We start from the raw sequence: 22,577 nt of genomic DNA, 5'->3' as shown, positions 1-22,577 counted from the left end.
TAAATAATCACTGCCTATTACTCGATCAAGGGTGCATGAAAACTGCAACCCCATGACCTGCCTTGGAAGGCTGACATGGAGGGTGCCATTACTGGTAAGTGCTCTCCCAGGTCCCAACTGGCCCAATCTTTAGAGGACACAGAACACAGATTCTATTGACCATCAAATGGTTCCAGGTAAGTTTTAAACACAAAGAAGAATATTTACCTGAAGTTTTGATGTAACTCTAAGTTAGGTGAAGATGAAATTCCCTGGTTCATGGTTCCAATAATATAAGGGCTAAAGAATAAATGGATACAGCTTTATAAAGACTCTCATATTTATGTTATGGTCTGTATTTCAAACAAGATTGGTCTGTGTCAAATAACCATGAGAAATTTCTGCACATATCTATGATATATATCTAACATTTTCACCTTTTCTCACTGCTGCAGGTTTACTGCCCTATCACTTCCTCTATTTGCCTTCACCTTGGTTTTATATTTAAAGTGGATGTGAGCCACAGAGCATTCCTGTAGCCAGCGACTGCTGCTAATATTCTGTTATTGCCAGCAAGCCTGGCTCTTTTTATAAAGCCTTAGCTAGAATGAAAGATCTAGTTGTTTCTCTGAGGCCCTAAACAGAAAACACAAGTCCCTTGTATAAGATGTTTTCCAGTCTTTATTGAAATGTATAAGTGCTTTATGTACAATAGGAGACTCATATTAAGCTTAAGTGCTATGAGGGATATGAAAGAGGTTTACATCAATATGGGAGAGTTCAGTCCAGTATGGTACTAAACATAATCTTCAAATGTATAATTGTTACACAGCCCCTGCCCTTGAGGGCTACAACCAGCTAACTCTGCTGGGTTGTCTCCTTTGGCCTCAGAGAGAGGTTTTTCCCCATCTCATCTCCTCAGTTTTGCTTCCTTTTTGCTCAGAAGCCAGAATCAAACTGCACTCACTGCCCTCATCACCTGCCCTTTTCATAGGCTTGGCTACCTTCTGTGCAGTCCCTGTTGATCTACTCCTAAGCCTCACTAGAAGCAAGCTATTGCCTTCTCCCAGGTGGGCCCAGGAGGGGAGGTGAAGCTGACTGCAGCTGCTAGGATCTGGCCTTCCTGATGTTGTCCAGCAGCCAGAATGCATCTGAAGGGCAGGGGACTGCTAAACAGATGGCCAGCCCTTAAACAGTCAATCAGTGCTGAACAGTTGAGTGGCATTTCACTTCATACTTAAATGAGATCAGTTTCCTCTGTTTCCTAAAAGATCATAAACAATGCTCCAAAAAAACATGCTGAAAGGGTAACTAATAAAGGCATACATCATGTTTCTAAATGAGGCATGATAATGAAATGGTTTGCCACAATAGGTATATAATTTCATTTACAATCTGCAACAATTGCACCAAGGATTCTTTTTCAGAATATTTCAGAATGAAGAACAGTTAGTTTTTATAACCAGTTTTTCACTGCCCAAAGGTATCTCAAAGCAGCTTACAATCACTTTCCCTTCCTCTCCCCACAATAGACACCCTATGAGGTATGTGAGGCTGAGAGAGCCCTGATATTGCTGCTCTGTTAAAACAGCTTTATCAGTGCTGTGGCAAGCCCAAGGTCACCCAGCTGGTTGCATGTAGAGGAGGAGCGGGGAATCAAACCCAACTAACCAGATTTGAAACTGCTGCTGTTAACCACTACATGACACTGTCACCTTTATGCCCTGATGTGATTAGCCCAGGACAGCCTGATGTTTTCATATCTCGGAAGTCAAGCAGGCCTGACCCTGGCTAATATTTGAATGGGAGACCTCCAAGGATTTGGGTGGAAATTCCTCCAAGTAACAATAGGGGTCTTTATGTGGAGGCAGGAAATGGCAAACCATCAGGTAGCCCTTGCCTGGCCACCAAATAATTCACAGATCTCCTGGGTACCCTACACACATCATACGATAAATAAATGAACCTACCATTTGTTATATTTGCAGTTGAGAAAACCATTGAAGATGTCACTCAAAGAACCAACATGATGGAGGTTGTCAAGAATTATTACTATAGGAAGATCTGCACTGCTGTTATCAGCACTGCACTGTTCAGCCAAATTAGCAAGATACTGTTGTAAATCCTTAAGGAAAATGAAAACAAATGCAGTAAAACAGAAACAGTTCTATTTACACACCTTCTTCACCCAAAGTTTGAATTATGACATTAAAATCACAAGGCCTGGAAGAACCAGAAGACCATAAAAGCTGAACTCTTTATTCCACAACTGCACGTTATAATAAAGCAAAACCCATCAAGGCTTTGCTCCCAGTCTTCACTAAATCATGCAGGATCTCCTTCCGGGAAGCAAGGTGGACACAGAATAAAACACCTAGCAACCAGCAGGAAACAATAAATTAGACTAGGGGTAGTCAAACTGCAGCCCTCCAGATGTCCATGGACTACAATTCCCAGGAGCCCCTGCCAGCATTCGCTGGCAGGGGCTCCTGGGAATTGTAGTCCATGGACATCTGGAGGGCCGCAGTTTGACTACCCCTGAACTAGACTGTCCATAGCAAATTCCACACAATGGGGTCATTTCTAGGCATGTGCATTTGGATAACTAGGACAAATACACAGAAGCAGTTTATCCTAGTAGCACATTCAACAAGGCCCTGTGGTTCCAGGGGCTTTGCAGTGCTATATGGTTAGGGAGCCTTCACACTGTGATTGTTAGGGCGCCTATGAGGCTTGTGGACTGAAAGAACAAAAAAGGAGATACACATGTTCTCTTATTAACTGAACATGTACATTGCTTATTGAGCCTGCAGGTGGGTGGCAAGATATTGGGGCACTGCATTTACATGTCCCATCAAGGTTTCAAAAACATTTTCCAGCAAAGTAAAGCTGTCAAAGTAAAGCTGGGAGACGGGGGGGGGGGGAGGCTACCACAGTAACTTGTGTAGTACAAACAGCAGTGCCAGTTGTGCTCTGCTAAGACCCTACAAATCCTGCTAATCCTGCTCTGCTAAGACCCTACAAGTCCCACCAGCCAAGGACTTTTCCTTTCTATTTGAGAGGGCATAAATCTAGGTACATTGGTGGCGCAAGGTCTACATATATGCCTTCTCTCTGTGTTCACTGAAGTCGCTGTCCAAACATTGCTGATCATAGAAGGGGGGCATGTTCATAGGCATTTCCTCCATGTGCTCACACTATGCAGATGACTCAGCAATTGTATGAGGATGGGGCAGCACCTTCCCATTTGGTGAGTCAATATGCATATGGGTCATTTGCACAGGGCTAATAAGATGTGCCAATAAGATATGGCAAGGGAATGCAACTTATTGTCAGCAAAAGTAAAACAGAAAATGTTCCACTTTATTTTGATCTCTCGGGAAACAGAATGGATTTGAGATGTAAGCATATGCACATAAATAATTTACAAACATCTGGATACACTAGCATATTATTTGATTTTAAAGCAGCTATAAAATTTAAAGTAGAAACACAAAGACAGCATGGAACAAAATATCTGAAGATTTGTAACACTTTATGTTATAAAGATTTTTATTTTCTAATATCTTACCTTGCTGGATTTGTGATCTACATTGAAAGTAGCAATGGAATCTTCCGTTTTTTTCCTGCCAGATTTAGTTATCACATATTCTGCGAGCCTGTTAGCTAAATAGGTCTTTCCGGTACCGCTAGGTCCTGACAGGATAATTCTCTGATGTTCCATCAGTAAATTAAAGTACCGTTGACTAATTGGTTTAGGAATTAAGGTATCAAATACAAAGCTGTCCAAACTGTTTTCTTCTACTCCTGGAAAAAAGGGGGGAGAGAAAAGAGGTGGAAAAATCTGAAATCTCTATACTCTTTGCCATGATTTGAAAGTATGCAGTAATTCATAGAAGGGACCTTTGAAATTAGTTACTGTTTTTGATATCTTGACCCTAAGTAAAGGCTTCTAATATAAACCTATAGTGCAATGGAGACCCTTCCCTACAGGTAATACGCATTAAAGAGTGTTTTAGCCACATGATTCAATTAATGGGAGCAATATAACCCAAGCAAAAGTGAAGCAAAAAATTCTGTGAGGCATCTGAAACATTAGAGGCATTTAAAATCAAATGGCCAAAGTGACAGTAGCAAAGGTTAGCAGAAGAGATCATGCCAAATGAGACAAAGGTCTTTTTAAAAAGATACTCAAAACAGCAAGCTCCTGTGGGCTGCATGAAATGTTTAAAGTTCCTTTTTTGAAGTGGCTGATTCAGAAACCGAACTCCTTATCCTCATATTAAAATTGTCTTTTTGTTTAATGTTAGATGTTTAGGAGAGAAAGTAATCATCAAAAAAGAAATCTGTGATAAACACTTGTTTAGGTTACAGGATTTATTTTTTTTAATATGAAGGGCTGAAACTACCTGATGTACCAATAGATGCTTATGCACCAATACATGGATATCTGAAGAAAAATTTAAATCCAAGGTACATATGAATATAAGAGAAGCCAAGTTGGATCATGCCAATGGCCCATCCAGTCCAATACTCTGTTTCACACAGTGGCCCAAAACTCAGGAGTTGTCAAGAAGTCCCAGAGGGGCCAAAACTCTATAAGCCCTCCTCCTAGAAGACTAAGAAGTGACATGATAACCATCTTCACGTACTTGAAAGGCTGTCATTAGGAGGATGAGCAGAGTTGTTTTCTGTTGCCCCAGACCAAAACCCATGGTTGAAATCAAGAATTTTTGGCTAAACATCCAGAAGTAGTCCCTGACAGTTAGAGCAGTTTCATAGTGGAACAGGCTTCCTCAGGAGGTGGTGGGTTCTCCTTTGGAAGTTTTAAAGCAGAGGCTACATAACCATCTGACAGAAATGCTGACTCTGTCAATTTAGGCTAATTCTGAGTGGGTGGGCAGAACAGTTGTGTCAGTGCTTGCCTCTTGCGATCCTTTCTTGCATGCCCAAGGAAATGCCAATCACCACTTTGGGGGTTGGGGGTGAATTTCCTCCAGGCCAGACTGGCTAGGGATTCTGGGGTTATTTTGGGGGGAGGGCATCATCTGGGTATGAAACTGGGGTCATTGTGATTGGGCAGGTAGTTGTGAATTTCCAGCATTGTGCAGGGGGTTGGACTAGATGACTCTGGAGGTCTCTTCCAATTCTATGATTCTATGAAACAAACTTATCCATGCCACATCAGATGCCTTGATGTGGACTTTGAACCTGGTTGTTAATATTTACTGGCTGCTATTACTGTTAGGTCCCAGTTGCTACTGGGTTGTCCTTGTTTCAAAAACTCATTGTGCATGATAAGCCTTACTCCCATGGGTCCATTTACAGATACAAACAAGTAGCTGTCTAAGCTAAACAACATAATTGTAAGCGTAGAATACTGCATTGTTCTAAAAAGATGATGTGGAAAAATCCAGCAATTACTGTTTGGTTACAAATTTGGTTACAAGAGGAAAACAACAGAAGATAAACATGATCTTACCTTTAAGGTTCACAGTAATGACATTATTATCCCCAACCAGATACCCACAAGGCAGCAATTCAGGCACTTCTTGGCTATGGGATCTAATGATATCACCTATACAATAGCTAGCAATACAATCGGAGCCTAAACCAAGGCTAGTAGCTGGATCTATTCGGAAAATATATTCCTGAAACAATTAAAAAAACAAACTTAGGTGATAACCATTATATATGAGATAAAATTAACATAAACAGTACACACATCAGTCCCAATATCTTGTTTCCATAATGTACAGACCATTTATAATACCTCAGGAGTACAAAAGCAGATTTGATGTCAAGATCACTGATGTTTCCCTCTAGACGTATGCAATCTTACTAGCATCCCTAAGCATTCAGAACATCTTTGACATTTGCCTTAATATATGCAATACAGATTAGCTTGTGCAGAAGGAATAAAAAGGAACAGGATTAACAAGGAATTGGAAGATAGTTTAAACTGAGGGTAGAAGGGGATTTATGCATTTTTGTGACCCACTGCAAAGCATCTCCTATTTGTGGTGATGGAGAATTGCTTAGAAGGGAAAGAGAAATGTTTGTAGGCATGCAATTGCTATTACAACTGGACTGATCCCCTACTTTGCAACAATAAGGCTGGGTCATTCAACATGGTAGAACAGAATGCATTCCCTCCAATGAAAATTTTGATATGTTGGCATTTTCCTCCAAGTGTGGATGACCTACACTCTATTTCCTTTAACAGAAAATGTGCTTGAATATCCATGCTTGATGGACTAGACCTGTATAGAGACTTCATACTATGGGCTATGTTCACACTGTCAGATCTGGTTTTCTACATGGATCTGTGATATTCCATATTTGTTTTATATGATCCCCAATTGGCAAGGATTGCACAGCAAAGAAAATCCTTGTTCAGGTCAAGGAAAATAGCACTGAAATAGCTGTGAAAGTTATATAATTAGACGCAGATTGGAAATCTGGAAATGCTTTGTGCATCCCTCAAAGTCTTTTTTTTTTGCTACAAAAAATATTAGGAGGAGAAAATTTTGGGGGTAAATATGTTTTAAGTACAGTGTTAAATATAGCCAAAAGCATAAAACAAACTAGGTTTGTGTTCAGTATTCTCTATAAAAGATCCCCAGTTCTCTTACAAACTATGGAAGATCCAGGTAAGCTACCCTGGAGCTCCTTGGGAAAAGGGCAGGATGAAAATATGACATGGTACACTGAAAAATTATAGCCCCCCCCTCCCAATAGCAGCTTGAATAGCCCACCTTAGCCCAACTGGAGCAAAGCAGGTCAGCCACAGTCAGTACTTAGGTGGGAAACTACTAAGGAAGACTGGGATCGCTAGGCAGAGGAAGGCAATGAGAAACTATCTCTATTTATCTTTTTCCTGGAACACCCAGTGGAAGGGGTTGCCATGCATCAGTTGTGACTTGAAAGCACAATATTGATTCAGAACCACCTCCAACTGCTCCCCCATGAAACCCTTGACACATTTGTTTAGTGATAGCTGAGATTACGAAGAAATGTGGGCAGACATTTAAAAAATCTGGCCTGTGGTCTTGCTTCTATATTTTAAAACCTTTACCTTAAAAAGACGTCTGATTACACCATCTAGCACATCCCATTTTGTTTTTCCACTGACCCCAATAGATCCTACCAAATATGCTTGCAATTTTTGGTCCTGGGAAGGGAACATGCAAAAGAGAAAAAAAAAGATGAGATTCACAATTCAAGGTTAACAAAACATGGTTTTAACAGATTTACTGAATACACTTAACTACTATAAGAACACAAACCTGCTATAAATTAGGACATTCTATCATGCAGCTGTACATGCAAAGATTCTTGAAAATGACAGCACAGTAATCTTTGTGCTGTAATTATTGTGTGCTGGGAGAGGCAAATACGAGCAAGAGTAAAATGGGCAATCTTTTATTTACTGTAACATAAGCTCTAAGGTCTGAACAGGCAATTTTCTGTGACATTACAAGTCTCTTGGCTTGGTGATCCCGCAGCTTATAATGACTATAATATGATCATTTCTTGATTCAATTTTTTTAAAGAGTAAGATATATAGTAGATAAGAAGATAAGATGTATAGTTTTCTACCAATTGGCATGTTCTTCAGGATGAGCAGGGATCCCATACAAAGAAACTGTAACAATTTGCAGCCTATAATCAATTAGTGGCAAGACCAGTATGATACAATATAGATACAAGATAAGGCAAAAATGAAAGGGCTGTATTCAGTGCTCCCTGTTGAACCCTTAATACAGTCTAGCCTTTCTTGCAGCAGCAGCAGCAGCAGCATACGGATAATTATGATGAACGCAGCAATAAAATGTGGAAGTCATCACACCTTGGATCGACCATAGCCCTTGTTTATTGTGACCATAATTTTAACATTCTGGCCTTCTTTATGAAGAGTTCCATCTGTAACATCCTCCAGTAAAATATCTAGAAAAAAGACAAATATCATTTACCAACATAACTAATTTGCCAGAACTTATCAATTTGACTGATTAACTCTAAGCTCTGTGCCTGCGTCTTTAATGAACCAGCAAAAGCTATGATTCTAATGGCCATCCTTTGCTGTCTGGTAATGGAACACAACACCTGATGATCTTTGAAGGAATTGCTTGACTTTGGGCACATGAACTCTGTTCCTTGATGCCAGTGCCTAACTCAGACAATAAGAATTTTTCTTTAATCTTATCTGAGCTAAATCCCCCAAATTCCCAACTTTCATTGTAAGAAAAGGTAAGCTTAGTTTCACATTGAGTGTGCTCTCACACATATGAATATATAAGCAAAGGTGGGAAAACCCAAGTAGGACAATATAAAACCCCTTTGAAAATAACTTTGATATACCTGACGCAACTGAATCAGTGATATTCAAGTTATTCAAAGAGAGGCCCAAAGACTGCCGAGAAGAGGATGAAGATGTGCTACTTGAAGACTCTGAGCATGGCCGGGCAGGCTTTCCACTATTTCCAGTCTCTGCCTTCAGGCGATCATTTTCAGCTTTCAGTATCTCAATTTCATTCTAGCATTTAAAACACAAGAAGAAATTCATATTTTAATTTGGGGGGAGGGGTGCAGCATGGAAAGGGTAAACCACTTGGCCGAGTGTATAGATTCATAAACTATCTGCTGCAGTCGGATTTCAAAGCAATGTGAAACTACAAACTGGCAAAAAGTAATTCATGCAGCAAGGGGAAAAGATATCCTTTTTGATAAAACGAGAAGAGAAATACAGGTCCCACTCACTGACTGCAGATTTATATCATTGTAACTTTCATTTGCTATTGCTGATGCCCTATAAAATTCTGACTGTGTTACAAACACTACATATAAATGTTTTCCTGAAACTTTGGATTACATCTTAACAGTAATAGGGTATATCCAGCTGGCACTTTTGAAGGGGGGTAGAGAGACACATGAATATAGTTCACAATTGTCCTAAACTGTCTGCATATTCTATCTCACATGGCAGACCCAGCTGTCTCATTTGATCAGATGGACTGGCTCTAGTACACAACTATGAGCAATGTAGCCTGGAAGACTGGAGTAATGATACATCTAATTAAAATGTACCTGCATTACGTGGATATATGCTTACTCACAGGATACTATTATCACATGCATGCACACACATCCGCATACAAACCAGGAAACTTTCTAAGAAACCATTTCTGACGCTAATTAATATTTGCTTTTGAGTTTTGTTGCTCCCATATGAAATGGTCTGTACTGAAGAAATCCAGCTGCAATAATACTTGTACAGTAATGGAAGAACCAGTTCTCTTAAGCATTTCTGACTCACACTCAAATCCTATACAATGTGTGGTGCTTACCAGGTCAATAGACAGAATAAAACATTTAACTCATTAATGAAATATGCAGGCTACTGCATATACCAACTATGTTACTATTTGGATACTTGAAAGTGAGTAAGATTATTTGCCCTACGTGCAGTCATTGTAGAGACTGTGCATGTCATTTACGGTTAATTATTTAAAATATTTATATAGTGATAGGACATTGGGTTGTAGAGAGGGGGTTGTTTTTGTTTTTACAAATGGCATATATAGCGTGGTCTGGTCTCAATTCCAAATTCAGCAACACTAAACCTATAATTCCTTTACAAGGGTTCTGCATCCATGTACAAAAAAGGCAGGAGGCACATTGTAAATGGTTCAGGAGAGAAACTAAGAAATCAGCCAAAGCAGTTAGAGGGAGATGGTTCAAATTGGCCACCATGCTGCAGAGTTTTTTTGACTTCTTCCAATAGCCTGTGGAGAATGAGAAGGCTAATACCATGACCCATAAAGCTAAACACAAACCTTAATAGCTTTCTAGATTCCTAAAATAATTCCTTTTCCTCTGAAGTTTTGTGAGAATGTAGGACAGGCTTAAGGTTATGTAAAGATTTTAGAACATAAAAATGAACAAGATGGGTTGTCTTTTGTGTAAAGAAAATGTACGGGTCGCATGGTGGTTTTAAGAAACTGTTCTGAAGTGTCATGGGGCTTCAAAGATTAATATCCCATGAGTGCTCTGTAGGATTTTCAAAGAAAATTGCTGGAACAGTTTCCAAAGTTTTTGACTTTATCCTATCTGGTATGGGGCCTCTACTGTAAGATGTGTAACCTTCAAGTTGGCTATTTGTTCCTTTTTGTTAGGTAATTCTCAAAATGTTTAATGTCTCTCCTTATACTTTAACTCATGGATTGCTGCTTTAAAAATGCACTGGCAGCTATGATATAATTACAAGGCCATATGCTGAGTATGGCCTTACGTTATTGCTTTTAAAAATGTTACAGGATCATGAACTTAGGGCAAATATTGGATGTGTATTGGAGTGCTGGAGTCAACCATAATTATTTGTACTTTTTACAGTTGCCTGGTGCAATTTCAAGTGGCAGCAGGAGAAAAATAAAAACAATTCATGGGCATCATGAGCAAAATTATCTCATTTCCACAAAAATTGCCATTGCTTCCTGGTTTTCTCCAGAAGTTACATCATCATGCTTGCTACACCCCCATGTCTTCACCCCAAACCCCTCCCTCTTGTCATCTGGTAACCTAGCGTATGTTAGGACTGGAGCCTTAATTTTGTGTTTTTATAGGGGTAAGCTTTTGAAACCACAGCATGATTGGTAATCCTTGATAGCAGCCCCAAAATTACTTTGCTCACAGCTCTGGAATCTGTAAATTGGTTTACAAGTTTGGAAGCTTGAGTACTGGAAAGCAGAACAATATCAGGAGAGAACAAAGTGAAAAAAAGCAGGAACCACAGCCAAGGAGTTAAGAACCCATGAAGACTTTCGGCTGCCCTGAAAATGTGTTACGATCCCTTACTAAAGCAGCCACAGCATTCTTCTAAATCCCTGAAAGTCTCTCAGCCACCTTTCTGAGTATGTTATCTCTTCATTACAATTTGGAGCAGGAAAGGACAATTACAGGGAATCAGTGACAATAACGGAAAAAGTGACACTAAGCAGAACAGTACATTTTGAAGAGTCAGGCAAAAACCTAAGGATACAATTCTAGTTACATATTACATTATTTTTCAATCCCACCAAAATCTCAGCTAAATTATTTCCACTGATCCTATGTCATGCTTCTACTCAGCCAAGGGTGATTGGAATAGAGTTTTAAAGATACAGTTCTTAGAGAAATGCCTCAGTCAATTGTTCCACAGAGCTGACCTGCATGCGGTTCATGGCTTCTCGAATCTGGTCAAGATGGTGTGCTGAGCTGAGAGCCTCCAGACGAATATCCGTTAACTTGAGCTCTTTTTCCCTGAGCTCATTTTTCAGCTGCAGAATTATTTCAGCCTCTGCCTCTGTGCATTCACAGATCCTAAAAAAATTGGAGAAGAAAAAGTGGCAGAAGATTAAAGGCAGGTTCTCTTATGTAGGCCATGTGCTATTATTTTATATCAAAGAACAGAAAAAGGTTGCTGCTGGTAACTCCTAGAAGCAGGACAGAGAATCTCATCAAAGCAACATTTTAAAACATGAAAAGGGATAGAATTATAAGTTATTGCTGTTCCATTTAGTTCTACACATCCCATCTAGAAGAAATGCAGCTACCATTTTAAAAGCAGCCACAGTTTGTGGTGGCGGGAGACGAGAGAGCGAGGGAGAACTCCCCGTGGCCAGGGTGTCCTGCAGATGGACTGTCCCAGCAAGTGCTACTTTTTCGTGCCGTTCTGTGTGATTGGTGTATGCCTGAGACAGCCAGTGGTCCTGCTGTGGCTACAGTTGGCACGTGGCCACCAGAAGGCAGGGGCCAGGTAGCCCGTCCCTTTAAAAGCAGACCTGCACCAGTGCCCAGCCTCTTACTCTACTCCTCGCAGTTGCAGTCCCACCCAACCCTCCCTTATTTTGTTTTTTTAATGTTGGCTTTGTATTTACTTTGTTGTATTTTCAATTTTCAATGCATATATGATATGGCTTGTGGTTTGTTCAATGAAAGGATCCATATCGGGGGGAGGAGCAGTTTGCACGCTGACCGCCCCCATTTAGCAGGGGGCTCGTTAAGGGGCTGGGTGACGATGAGCCATGGTGCCTTCCACTGTGAGGCTGCCTGGCTCACATAGTCAGGTTAAAGAGGGGGCCCTAGTAGAAATGGACACCTGCAGATACCCCAATTTACCTGTCAGCTCCCAGGCATCCAGCACACATCACAAACCAGAGCACACATGGCGTGGAGATTATCGGGGTGGTTTGGCTTCTGCTGGCCATAAGATAGCCGGTTCCACCCTTGTTTGTACCTTTGCTCAATTTGTATAACAGTAAAACTGTGATCATTGTATGGATCTAACAGTCATTTTCTTTCCAATCCACAAGTGGGCTGAGTCTTCATTATATCCCTCTACTTGCCTCCCTGCTACACAAGTGTTTTCCATCTTGCCAGAGGATGTAGTAATGGCCACAGAAATAATCAGCTTTGAAAGGGGATTAGATTCATGGAAGAAAAGTCTATAAATGACTACTAGCAATGGCGACTGAGGGGAATTGGCACATTCAGCAGCATTATTCCTCTGAATCCCAGAACCAGGAGGCAATGTTAGGGGAAGGCCTTGGCCTCTATGCTCTGTTATTGGCCATCCAAACAAACTGAATGGCCACTGCGTGAAACAGGATGCTGGACTAAATAGACCATTGGTCTGATCTAACAGAGGATGCTTCCTATGTTAGTAACTTTTTAAAAAATGCAGAAAGCTATATTTTCCAAAACTGTCCTAGTTTTTTTAAAGACATATATTGCTTTTGTTAAAAAGTACAATGCTTTGAGCTGAAAGATGATTTAACTCTGTCAATGTCCTCTTAAGATATAAAAAGCTGCCACCGCCCCTTAGCTATTATATTCACTGAGTGATGAACATGAATGTGTGAGTTCATCCTTTGTGTAATGAGACAGTTTTATGGAGACCACTGAGGAATATTTATATAGCAGTTGTTCCACAGACTGTAATGCAAAGTGAGTCTCCACCAGCAAAGCAGGAATACTAAAGAGCTCAGATGAAGACTGTTCAGAAACAAGATTAGTGCTGGTGAGTGACAGAGGGTTTAGGAGGTGTTTCTACATGGCTAAATGTCAAGCTGTAGCCTCTTGCAATTTCAGTATAACTAAAAATGTACTCATACTTGGAACATATGGTGTTTTTAAAATAAGTTATTTTTTGTTGTAAATAGCTAAAAAGGTAAATGTTTTGAATTTTTGGAGGTGGTTTGATCCATTTCTGTGGTAGGGTTCTTTTCTGCTCTAGTCTATCTGCTGCCATTTTCTTTTGGGAGGATAAAGGAAATCACCTCTATTCAGTAGCTGTGGCACAGGAATTTTTTGCTTCATTTCTGTAAGCTACAGGATACATCACATTATGATGTCATCCGTTCAATCGTGTCCAACCCTCGGTGATTCCATAGGAAAGTTTCCGCCACACGTCTCTGCCAATGACCGCTTCATTTAGTTCTTCATCACATGCCAAACAGCAAATAGCTGTCCATGACAGAAAGCTTTCCTGAGACTAAGGGATAAGCTATTTATTGCAGCATCTATGGGTCTGACCCACTGCGACTGCCACCATTCCATAGGTGCACTTGGTGGAAAGCATTTAAAAATGCTGTGATGGCCCACAGCACAGCAGGGCCTGGTGATATTGGCTATTTTGGAACTTGAAAAAATATAGGCAGGGGGAGATTTCCGGGTCCCAGCTGAGTTGTGGGACCAACTGGGATCCAGCACTGATAGAATTTTTAAATGGGTCAAATTCATCTCTAAAAAGGCAGTGGCATCTTGTGGGACCCATGGATGCTGTAATGTCTAGCTTGGCCCTATGTTTCCTTGTGAAGGATATGGAACAATGCTTTTTTCATAACTGTTATGCTAATCTATACCATCATTCATCCACAGAACTAACATAACACTATGCTAAATAAAATATTCTTCACATTTTCTATGCATTAGATTTTACTCCACCCTTCTTTCAAGGAGCTCAGGGCAGCATTCATGCTTCTCCCCTCCTTTATTATTACTAAACTATATCTATTATCACCATAAAATTTGAAACTTTTTTTTGGATGGATTGCCTTTTGGTAAGAAAGGAACCATTGCATACTAGCTCTTGGAAGCCCCACACAACAGTTTACCGGGATCTATGCTTGTAGATCACGTGACCGTTTTGCCTTTTCTTTGGTGCCCAGATTAAGGATGACCTGCATATACACGCATTAGACAGACAGATGCAAGTGGAAGAAAGTAAAGGCAATGGTTTAGAAAATGAAACACAGGTCAAAGAATGAAATAAACAAACAAAAACCCCAGAATGGAAATAACAAGTGGGAGAGAATCCTGAATGGTAAACTAAAGATAGAATATATGCTTAGATTTTATTGATGCCAAACACATGAACATACTAATTTAGACTGCAGGTGAAGACCTAAATATGTGGCTGGTCCTGCACAGCAATGGCTTCTGCACATTCCAAACCATTGCTAGGCAGGAGGCCAAGGTGGGTTCTGAGATATCACTTTGGAATGGCATGGAAGTTTTTGATGTGAGGAAGCCTCTGAATATCTGATATCTTTTGTGAGGATGTACATGTTTTTTAGGACCTGCAACTTGAAATCATCCTACCCAGCCAGAGAACATATTAATGATGTGCCTTGGACTACAAAAGTGAGGAATGCTTGATGCTTTCTGGAAACTGGGCGGCAAAATAGTCTTTACACATTACTAGTGCAGGAAAGCCAAGGCTGAAACACAAGAACACTTCAAGAAAATACTCAGTGGTATTTATGCAAGCCAAGCCACAGAATGTTCTGCAAATGTCGGCACTCCTGGCTGTGCTTTTAGGATCTGCTTGAATGATCAAAACTTCAAGGGAACTGGAAATGCAGGGCCTGATAATACCAAACGTCATGAGAATTAAACTTGTACAGAAGAAGTGTCTGAAGGACTTTAGGCAGGAAGGGAGAATGATGGTGGAGAACCATGGGTGTTGGATTCAGTCTATGAACAAAGAAAACAGTTATCACCACCACTTTCCTGCAAGTACTAGCACATATGTTCCTGTGTATGACTTTAAAAGGTAGGTCCTGTGACAATTCTCATGCCTGTGTTTACCCAAGAAGGTGAACATGCCCTCTCATTGGATGAAAGGCATTTGGATGTAGTTTTATTTTTCTCATGCTACTCTCCAGTAAAAGATATGAAATGACTTTTCTGTGAATTGAAGACATCTCTATGAGGAAGAACATCTTAGATCCATACAATAGTAAAGAATGCTAGATCAGAATTGTTCAAGGCCCAGCAAAATGTAGAAAGAGGAAGTTACAATCAATTGAGAGAAAGAAGCACTCCCTCTGCACCACCAAAATATTGACAGACAAAGAATAACAGAGTAAGAACATCTCCACGAAACAAATTTCAATGTAGGGAATTAAAATGTCTAAATTTGGATAGATGGGAAATAACTGGTGGGAGCACATGAACAAAAGTTCAAAGGCTATGGCAATATGGATAAAATGCCAGTCAATAAACCTCATGGTGTCTTTTAAAAAAGGTATGTGGTAAGAAAGGCTCATGCTGAAAGAGAGAAACATACGCGGATGTCGATTGGGATGGCTTTATTGATGCGGATCCACAATCTCCTGAGCTGTGGGGCAACTTAGGTGAGGATGGAAGAGATGAATCTGTGACTTCTTCCATATCAGAATGTGAAGAAGGAGGCTTTGTGGACTTCTTCTTTCCAAAGGCTTGTTTGAATGAGCTTCTCAGCTAGGAGCGGAGGAAAAAGGAGAATACATTTATTTGATTTAACTCTCCTAGTATTGTTTACTTTATGTTTTGCTGAAAAGTTAGTTTGCAGATGCCAATCTAGCCACTGCCTGAGGTCAGTATATAGATAAAGCAAGGTATTAACATATGCAACACAGTGTCTTAAAGAATGTGATAACAGTGCTGTTTAAAAAATTAACTGAGGACAGCGCAAACACTGGATGCTATGGGAAAAGGGCAGGATCAACTGGTACAGCTAAACAGATGCTCATTTAAAGCCCTACACCTTCTGTGGAATCCCATTATTCTGGAATTCCCTTTAAGGTGACTGGTTTTAAATAGCCACTTGGTTGATTTGGTTTTATTTCCAAAATATATAATTGAGTTCCAATTGCTATGTTTTTGCATTATTTAAACACAAATTATTTTTCCTCTGAAAATCAGAATCCTATTCATTCAGTAGCAGAAATAAGCAACACATAAGCTGTGATATGATGCTTGCCTTTTTGCTGACGAGAAGCTGGAAGGGTTGGAAAAGAGGTTTTTGTCACAGGTCTGCTTTAAAGAAGCAAGTTCATATGTATAAGCATTGCCTTTTTGCTCTAGAAGCTTTGATCCATTAATGAAAGGGACAGGATAGCCAAAGAGCCATTTATTTCAGGAGCCAAAACAGCACAAGTCAGGTTTGCAATGAGCATTTTGCAGATATTTTAAGCTCTTGAAAGCTTCTTATGAACACACAAGTCACTCATACAAAGAACAAAAGGTGTGTTTCCCCTCCCCCCCAAAAAACTTTTATTGCCCAAATCATTGTTCTTCCAAACACTGGCACACATCAGCATTTTCTGTGACCCAAATCAGTTGGAGAGCTAGGAGAGTAAGCGCTGATTGGAATTACCATAATTTATGTTCTTTCTAGTTGATGATTTCTAATAAGAAAGAAATGGATTTTGGCGACACCTCCCTTTCTAGTTTTCAGAGTTGGAGGTAAAATGAATAGAGAAAAAAACTAAGGAAACATACAGAGTAATCCATTTTAGAAGGGTACGAAAGCCTACTGCCAAAATGAATAGCAATCATGCCAAGATAAGAGTTCTTTGAGATGCATGCCAAATTTTCCATGGGTTTATATTCACCTCACTTCCTCTAGAGTTCACCTTGCAGAAACATGAAAGAGTGTGCAATTACAAATCAAGGGAATGAAGCTGGAATCAGTATTTTAAAAAATATTACCTGCATAAACATTTAAACAACAGAAATAAATAAAACTCATGACATGTATAACTTTTTCCTAATACAAAAGCTTAATATTTACTCATTTTAAAAACATTCCATCTAGGTTTCCTTCACAGTCTACTGGCCTATCCTGAACAGTCAACCCATTTTATAGAATGAAGTGGAAATTAGAATTGCTTTTTAAACAAAGCTTGCATGTGCTTTTACAACGATCCTAATGTACCTGCCAATACCAATATCTCACTGGTTGCAATCAAGTGTGTATCTTTCTGACTGCACAAGAATAGAGGCCATTGTGCTATTTATGAGGAAGGAAAGTATACAAAAGAGTACTCGGTATGTTTAAATCTGTAAGGCACTTACCCAATTTTTCTTTTTCTTTTTCTTGGACTCAGCATCATTACCGCTGCCCATGCTTGAATGACTGGTGCCACTATTGATGCTGGAAACACTTTCAGAAGAATGTTGCCGTCTTATTCGCAAATCTATAATGGGGGAAGACACAAAATGAGATTCTCTGTCTTGTTTTAAGAGATAAGCTACATGTCACAGTTGGGTTCCAAGACTGAAACACCAGAAGTATAATTTGGTCTGAAACGGCAGCTGCAAAGAAACTCTGATCTGAACTAGTGACACTGCCAAAGTATCTCTTTAAAATGCTTAATTTTGGCTGGAACATTCACTATGGCCATACTACATAAAGGCATTAGAAGGGTATCTTGCTTGAGCAAGTGACTAATTGCTGATCATCGAAGTCTGGTAAACCTAAGACCTTTGAATTCAGTGCCATACATACTATGTAGAGGTTTTCCAGCTGTAGAAACACATCAAATACAAGTGACATTCAATGGAGAATCCCTCAGGCTTCTGAAATACCTAACAGCCTCTGTTCTTCCAAACAATAGAAAGCCAGTGGCTGAGCACTTCTCTGAAGAACCAATGAGTTTTTACTGAGTGAGAACATGTCCCCCCCCCCACATACCTTTATGAGCATGGTCAGGGCCATTCAAAGCTCCTTGAATAGCAGCTTGTGCAGCAGAGTTCTGAGCTTTCAGCATTTCAATAGTTTCTCGTAGTTCTATGAGCTCTGATTCCTATGGGGAAAATCAGAAAAGGCTCAGAACATCCAAGTAATCATGGGTTGTTTCCTTCGCTCTGGGGTAAAAATTTACAAAATTTCACTGTAGTAATGTTGGTGAGACAGAACAGAAAATGCAATTATGTTATAGTTTCTGCTTTCAGGCAATGCAGCTAGACAGATACTAAGACTTGAAATTATTAACTTTACACTTTGCAATAATAAGAATTAATGCTTAAGGAAAACAATAAGCACATTGATGGAAACAAATTATCTTTTCCTGTTTCATATAGAAAGACCGGCAGCACCAAAATCTCTATAGCATATTTTATTTTGGTAGGCGATTGTTTAACAAAGAATGCAGTTGTGATTAAATCTACAGTTGCTCCATTCAGAAGCAATATTTCTATTTCTCATTTTATATAATAACTAGGCAAAAAGCCCATTGTGCTAGCAGGCAGTGGCAAGGAGAGCGGGCTGAGGGGGGGATGTACCGGAAGTGATTGGCGTGTCAGCCAGGAGGAGGTCGGTGGTAGGCAGACATCAATTTTAAGGGCTACATGAGTAAATATCTGATTTAACGTGTACTCTGAAATATATTTACTGGTATCTTTCCCTTCTTCATAATTTGTTAAGGGCTAAGTGGGTGGAGAGTGGGCGGGACCAGTCCGGGTGAGGGGCCAATCAGAAGGTGTGAAGCACGTTCCAATTGGCCCCTCACCAGGACAGACAGCAGTTCTAGCCAATAGGGTGAGGGTACAATCTAGGCCCTCACCAGGACAGGCCAGAAAGTGACAGGGAAGTGGCAGGACACCATGAGTAAAGAAGGAGGCCTTCCCCTCAGGCCTAGAAGCACACCCGGGTTGGGGCCTCGAAGAGTATACCTAAGAAGAGGCCCCGGGTGTGCTTCTAGGCCCGAGGGGAAGGCCACGCCATCGCTGGGGGGAGGGGGGAAGCAGGCCTTCCCCCACCTGGCCCAGAAACGCCACACCCGGGGGCAATGCCGCTTCTATGTGTCTGCTGGGCAGCCACGGCAGGGGGGGGGGCTTTCAAAGCTCGTTCTCATGAAAGGGCTTTGAATCTAATGATGGTCATAAAATCATACAGGTGGAAGGGACTTCCAGCATCATCTAGTCCAATACCCTGCAGAATTCAGGAAACTCACAACTATCTGCCCACCCATGGTGATTCCAATTTCATGTCCAGACAATCCCCTCCCTCCAAAAAAAAAAAACAGAATCCCTGGCCTACTGAACACAAAGTGGTGATAATCATTTCCCTGGGCATGCAAGAAAGGGTCACAAGAGCCAAAGCACTGACACAATCCCTTCTGCCCACCCACTCACAATCTGACTAAGTTCACAGAATCACCATTTCTATCAGATGGCTATCTAGTCTCTGCTTAAAAACTTGCAAAGGAGAACCCACTATCTCCTGAAGAAGCCTGTTCCACTAACGAAATGCTCTGTCAGTTACTTCTGGATGTTTAACCTGAAATTCTTTTGCATTAATTTCAAACCATTGTTTCTGGTTTGACCCTCCAGAGCAATAGAAAACAACTCTGTTCCATCCTCTATATGACATCCATTCAAGTACTTGAAGACTGCCACCATATCACCTCTTAGTCATCTTCTCTCCACGCTACACTGACTAAGCTTCCTCAGTCTTTTCTCATACGACTTGGTCTCCAAACCCTTCACCATTTTCATTGCCCTCACTGACTTGTCAGTTGCATAATTAAGCCTGGCTCCTCTCTGACGGGTTTCCTAAGTATATAAAGTGATGTGTATGCAATGTTTCAAACGCAGGCAAAGTTCGATGTTTCAATGTGGGAGGGGAAACTAGCCATTGCACAATATCATGCAATGCTTTAGCAATCTTCCCAATCTCTACAGTTTTATGGTGGATTTGCTAGAGCATTGCATGAGACCACTTCTGGTTACATGACCAGAAGTGACACTGTGGTGGTGTAGAGACACTCTCACCCATTTTGCTGCTGTTTTATCAGGTAGCAGCTGATGACCACAGTATGGAGATCTCCCACTGAAGCATGAGACCTGATTTCCCTACGCATAGATATAACAATGACAGTATAGGAGAATGATGAAGGACAAGCTGTGGCTTTCATAATCCATCTTTCTTCCTCTCTGCTGAAGTCTCTTTCTTCCCATCCTTTGGCTCCAGTGGGGTAGGTTAGCAGAGAAACAAGAACGTGACTAATTGACTTGGTCTTTTAAAGCTTGTCTTGTCAGTTCTTCAGCATCAGGGATTTTTTCAAGTGTTCATACATGGGGAAAGTTCTCAAAAGTATGTGAAAACTGGGATGAGCCAAGGGAAGTTGTACTGATTTCCTGAAATTGAGGCAGCCTTCAGTTTTCAGCAAGGCAGTTAATGACGGGACATTTTGGAGGTAATTAATTTATAGGGTCTCTGTAAGTCAGAAGTGACTTGATGGCACATATCATGCACATTGAAATATTTATGAGCCAGCTTTCTTTATGGTTCATGTTTCCCCATTACCACCAGAGCAGGTCCTTACATGTTAATTTTAACTTCAGTGTTTGGACCTTTCCTCTTAGCATGCTGTAAGATTATATAAGAGATATTAAATGAGGTCTGAACAATAAAGCAAATTCAAATAAAAAGATTCCCCTCCCCTTTTTGTTATTTCAGATAATGTTAAAAGGTTGAAAACTGGCTTGTAGTTCTGCCACTGAGATATTTCTTCTTTCCAATATTTAGAATTCAGATAATACTGTCAGACTGGAACAAGCACTACTCTTGGTTTATGACCAGCTTTTGTTGCTGAATCTTTAAATACAGATTAAATCCAGAATCACCAATATTTTAATTAAAGCCTGGAAATGAAAGATATTATCATTGTACTGCCCTCTGATACAGCCAGAGCTTTTATGAAGCTTTGATGGGAAGGGTCATGAAAGAAATATGCACCTGTCTGTTTCGCCTTACAGCTGTCCTTTCACTCAGTCTTCTTGTTTCAATACAGACTTCAGTATAAACCAATGACTATTTACCACATTGAAGCATCTGTTTCAAACCTACCTTTTGTTCAGCTGTCATTGTTAAGCTTTGCAACCGGCCTGTCATATTTCCTAAGCTCTTTTCAAAAGCTGCTACTAGATGGGCCTATGAAAAATATGGAAGAAAAAGCCATTCAAATGTCATGAGACCTCAAATGCAGTATGTAAAAGTCTTTAGCAAAACCCCACGTACCCAGAATTCTTCTTACTTTATTTCAATTACTTTATTTCAATTTTTACTTTATTTCAATTTTTCCCTTACTCTATTTCAATTCTTCATCTATTTTAAATTTTATTCTCAATGTGAGAGGCTTTCACACAAGAAATCAGCTCATTATTATATATATGATAGATGGCGCGGCTGGCATTTTACCATCTCCGCCAAGCCAAACTACTAGCGCCCTACCTGGCCCCGGAACATCTAGCCACAGTGATCCATGCGACGGTCACCTCTAGACTGGACTTTTGTAACTCGCTCTACGCAGGCCTGCCCTCAGCCCTGACCCGGAAACTACAACTGGTTCAAAATGCAGCAGCCAGGATCCTCACAGCAACACCGTGGAGGTCTCATATCCGGCCTATTCTCCACCAGCTGCAATGGTTACCAGTTGAATTCCGGATCAGACTAAAGGTTCTGGTTATTACCTTCAAGGCCATACGCGGTCAGGGCCCAGTATACCTGAGGGACCGCCTCCCCGCCTATGCCCCCAAAAGAGCTCTGCGCTCTACTACCACCAACCAGCTAAGGATCCCTGGCCCTAAAGAAGTCCGTCTGGTCTCGACCAGGGCCAGAGCATTCTCTGTTCTGGCCCCTACCTGGTGGAACGAGCTCCCAGAAGAGATCAGGGCCCTGACGGAGCTTAAACAGTTCCGCAGGGCCTGCAAAAAGGAGCTCCTCCACCAGGCATTTGGCTGAGACCAGACGTAATCAACAGCGACCAAGGGCCCCTGCTCCCCCCCCACCCCCCTCAGAATTCAATAAATAAACCACCCCCCTCAGAATCCCATCAATAAGCCCTGGACCTGTTTGTAGTACTATATTGTTATACCGTTATATTGTGCTGTTATTTTGGTTACAATTATTAGTTATCAGTTATACATGTTACAGACTGTTTTATGTATTGTTCTCTGTTATGATGTAAACCGCCCTGAGCCTCCGGGGAGGGCGGTATATAAGTATGATAAATAAATAAATAAATAAATAAATAAATAAATAAATAAATAAATAAATAAATAAATATATATATATATATACACACACACACACACACACACACACACACACACACACACACACACACACACACATATATTCCCACTCCTAAATAGTTAACAAAATATCTATTTGGCTGAAGTTCTAGATTGCAGACTCTAAAATACAAGAGGAGACCTAGGATTAACGCACTATACAAATGACCTTCTTTAGAACTAAATTGACTTGCATTTTTGCCTCATAT

At 40.5% G+C, this 22,577-nt stretch overlaps 1 protein-coding gene across 15 annotated transcripts in view; it reads right to left on the bottom strand.

The window, feature by feature from the left end:
• Positions 1 to 22,577, bottom strand: part of NAV3 (neuron navigator 3) — a 548,360-nt gene that overhangs the window by 8,656 nt on the left and 517,127 nt on the right. For 7 of the 15 annotated variants that reach the window (XM_077338887.1, XM_077338888.1, XM_077338889.1 and 4 more), the window contains 14 exons: positions 21,143 to 21,226; positions 17,984 to 18,095; positions 17,365 to 17,486; positions 16,902 to 16,922; positions 15,593 to 15,765; positions 14,136 to 14,201; positions 11,187 to 11,340; positions 8,344 to 8,518; positions 7,832 to 7,929; positions 7,058 to 7,153; positions 5,462 to 5,630; positions 3,551 to 3,786; positions 1,950 to 2,104; positions 208 to 279 (listed from right to left, as the gene is read on the bottom strand). In XM_077338887.1, the coding sequence (XP_077195002.1) occupies positions 208 to 279; positions 1,950 to 2,104; positions 3,551 to 3,786; positions 5,462 to 5,630; positions 7,058 to 7,153; positions 7,832 to 7,929; positions 8,344 to 8,518; positions 11,187 to 11,340; positions 14,136 to 14,201; positions 15,593 to 15,765; positions 16,902 to 16,922; positions 17,365 to 17,486; positions 17,984 to 18,095; positions 21,143 to 21,226 (1,733 nt within the window). The remainder of the gene's footprint in view (positions 1 to 207; positions 280 to 1,949; positions 2,105 to 3,550; positions 3,787 to 5,461; positions 5,631 to 7,057; positions 7,154 to 7,831; positions 7,930 to 8,343; positions 8,519 to 11,186; positions 11,341 to 14,135; positions 14,202 to 15,592; positions 15,766 to 16,901; positions 16,923 to 17,364; positions 17,487 to 17,983; positions 18,096 to 21,142; positions 21,227 to 22,577) is intronic. The other 8 variants (XM_077338884.1, XM_077338886.1, XM_077338892.1 and 5 more) reach the window with 3 other exon arrangements.

This window comes from Paroedura picta, chromosome 5, assembly GCF_049243985.1.
Source record: "Paroedura picta isolate Pp20150507F chromosome 5, Ppicta_v3.0, whole genome shotgun sequence".
Taxonomy (NCBI): domain Eukaryota; kingdom Metazoa; phylum Chordata; class Lepidosauria; order Squamata; family Gekkonidae; genus Paroedura; species Paroedura picta.
This window is presented reverse-complemented; position numbering and strand designations above follow the sequence as displayed.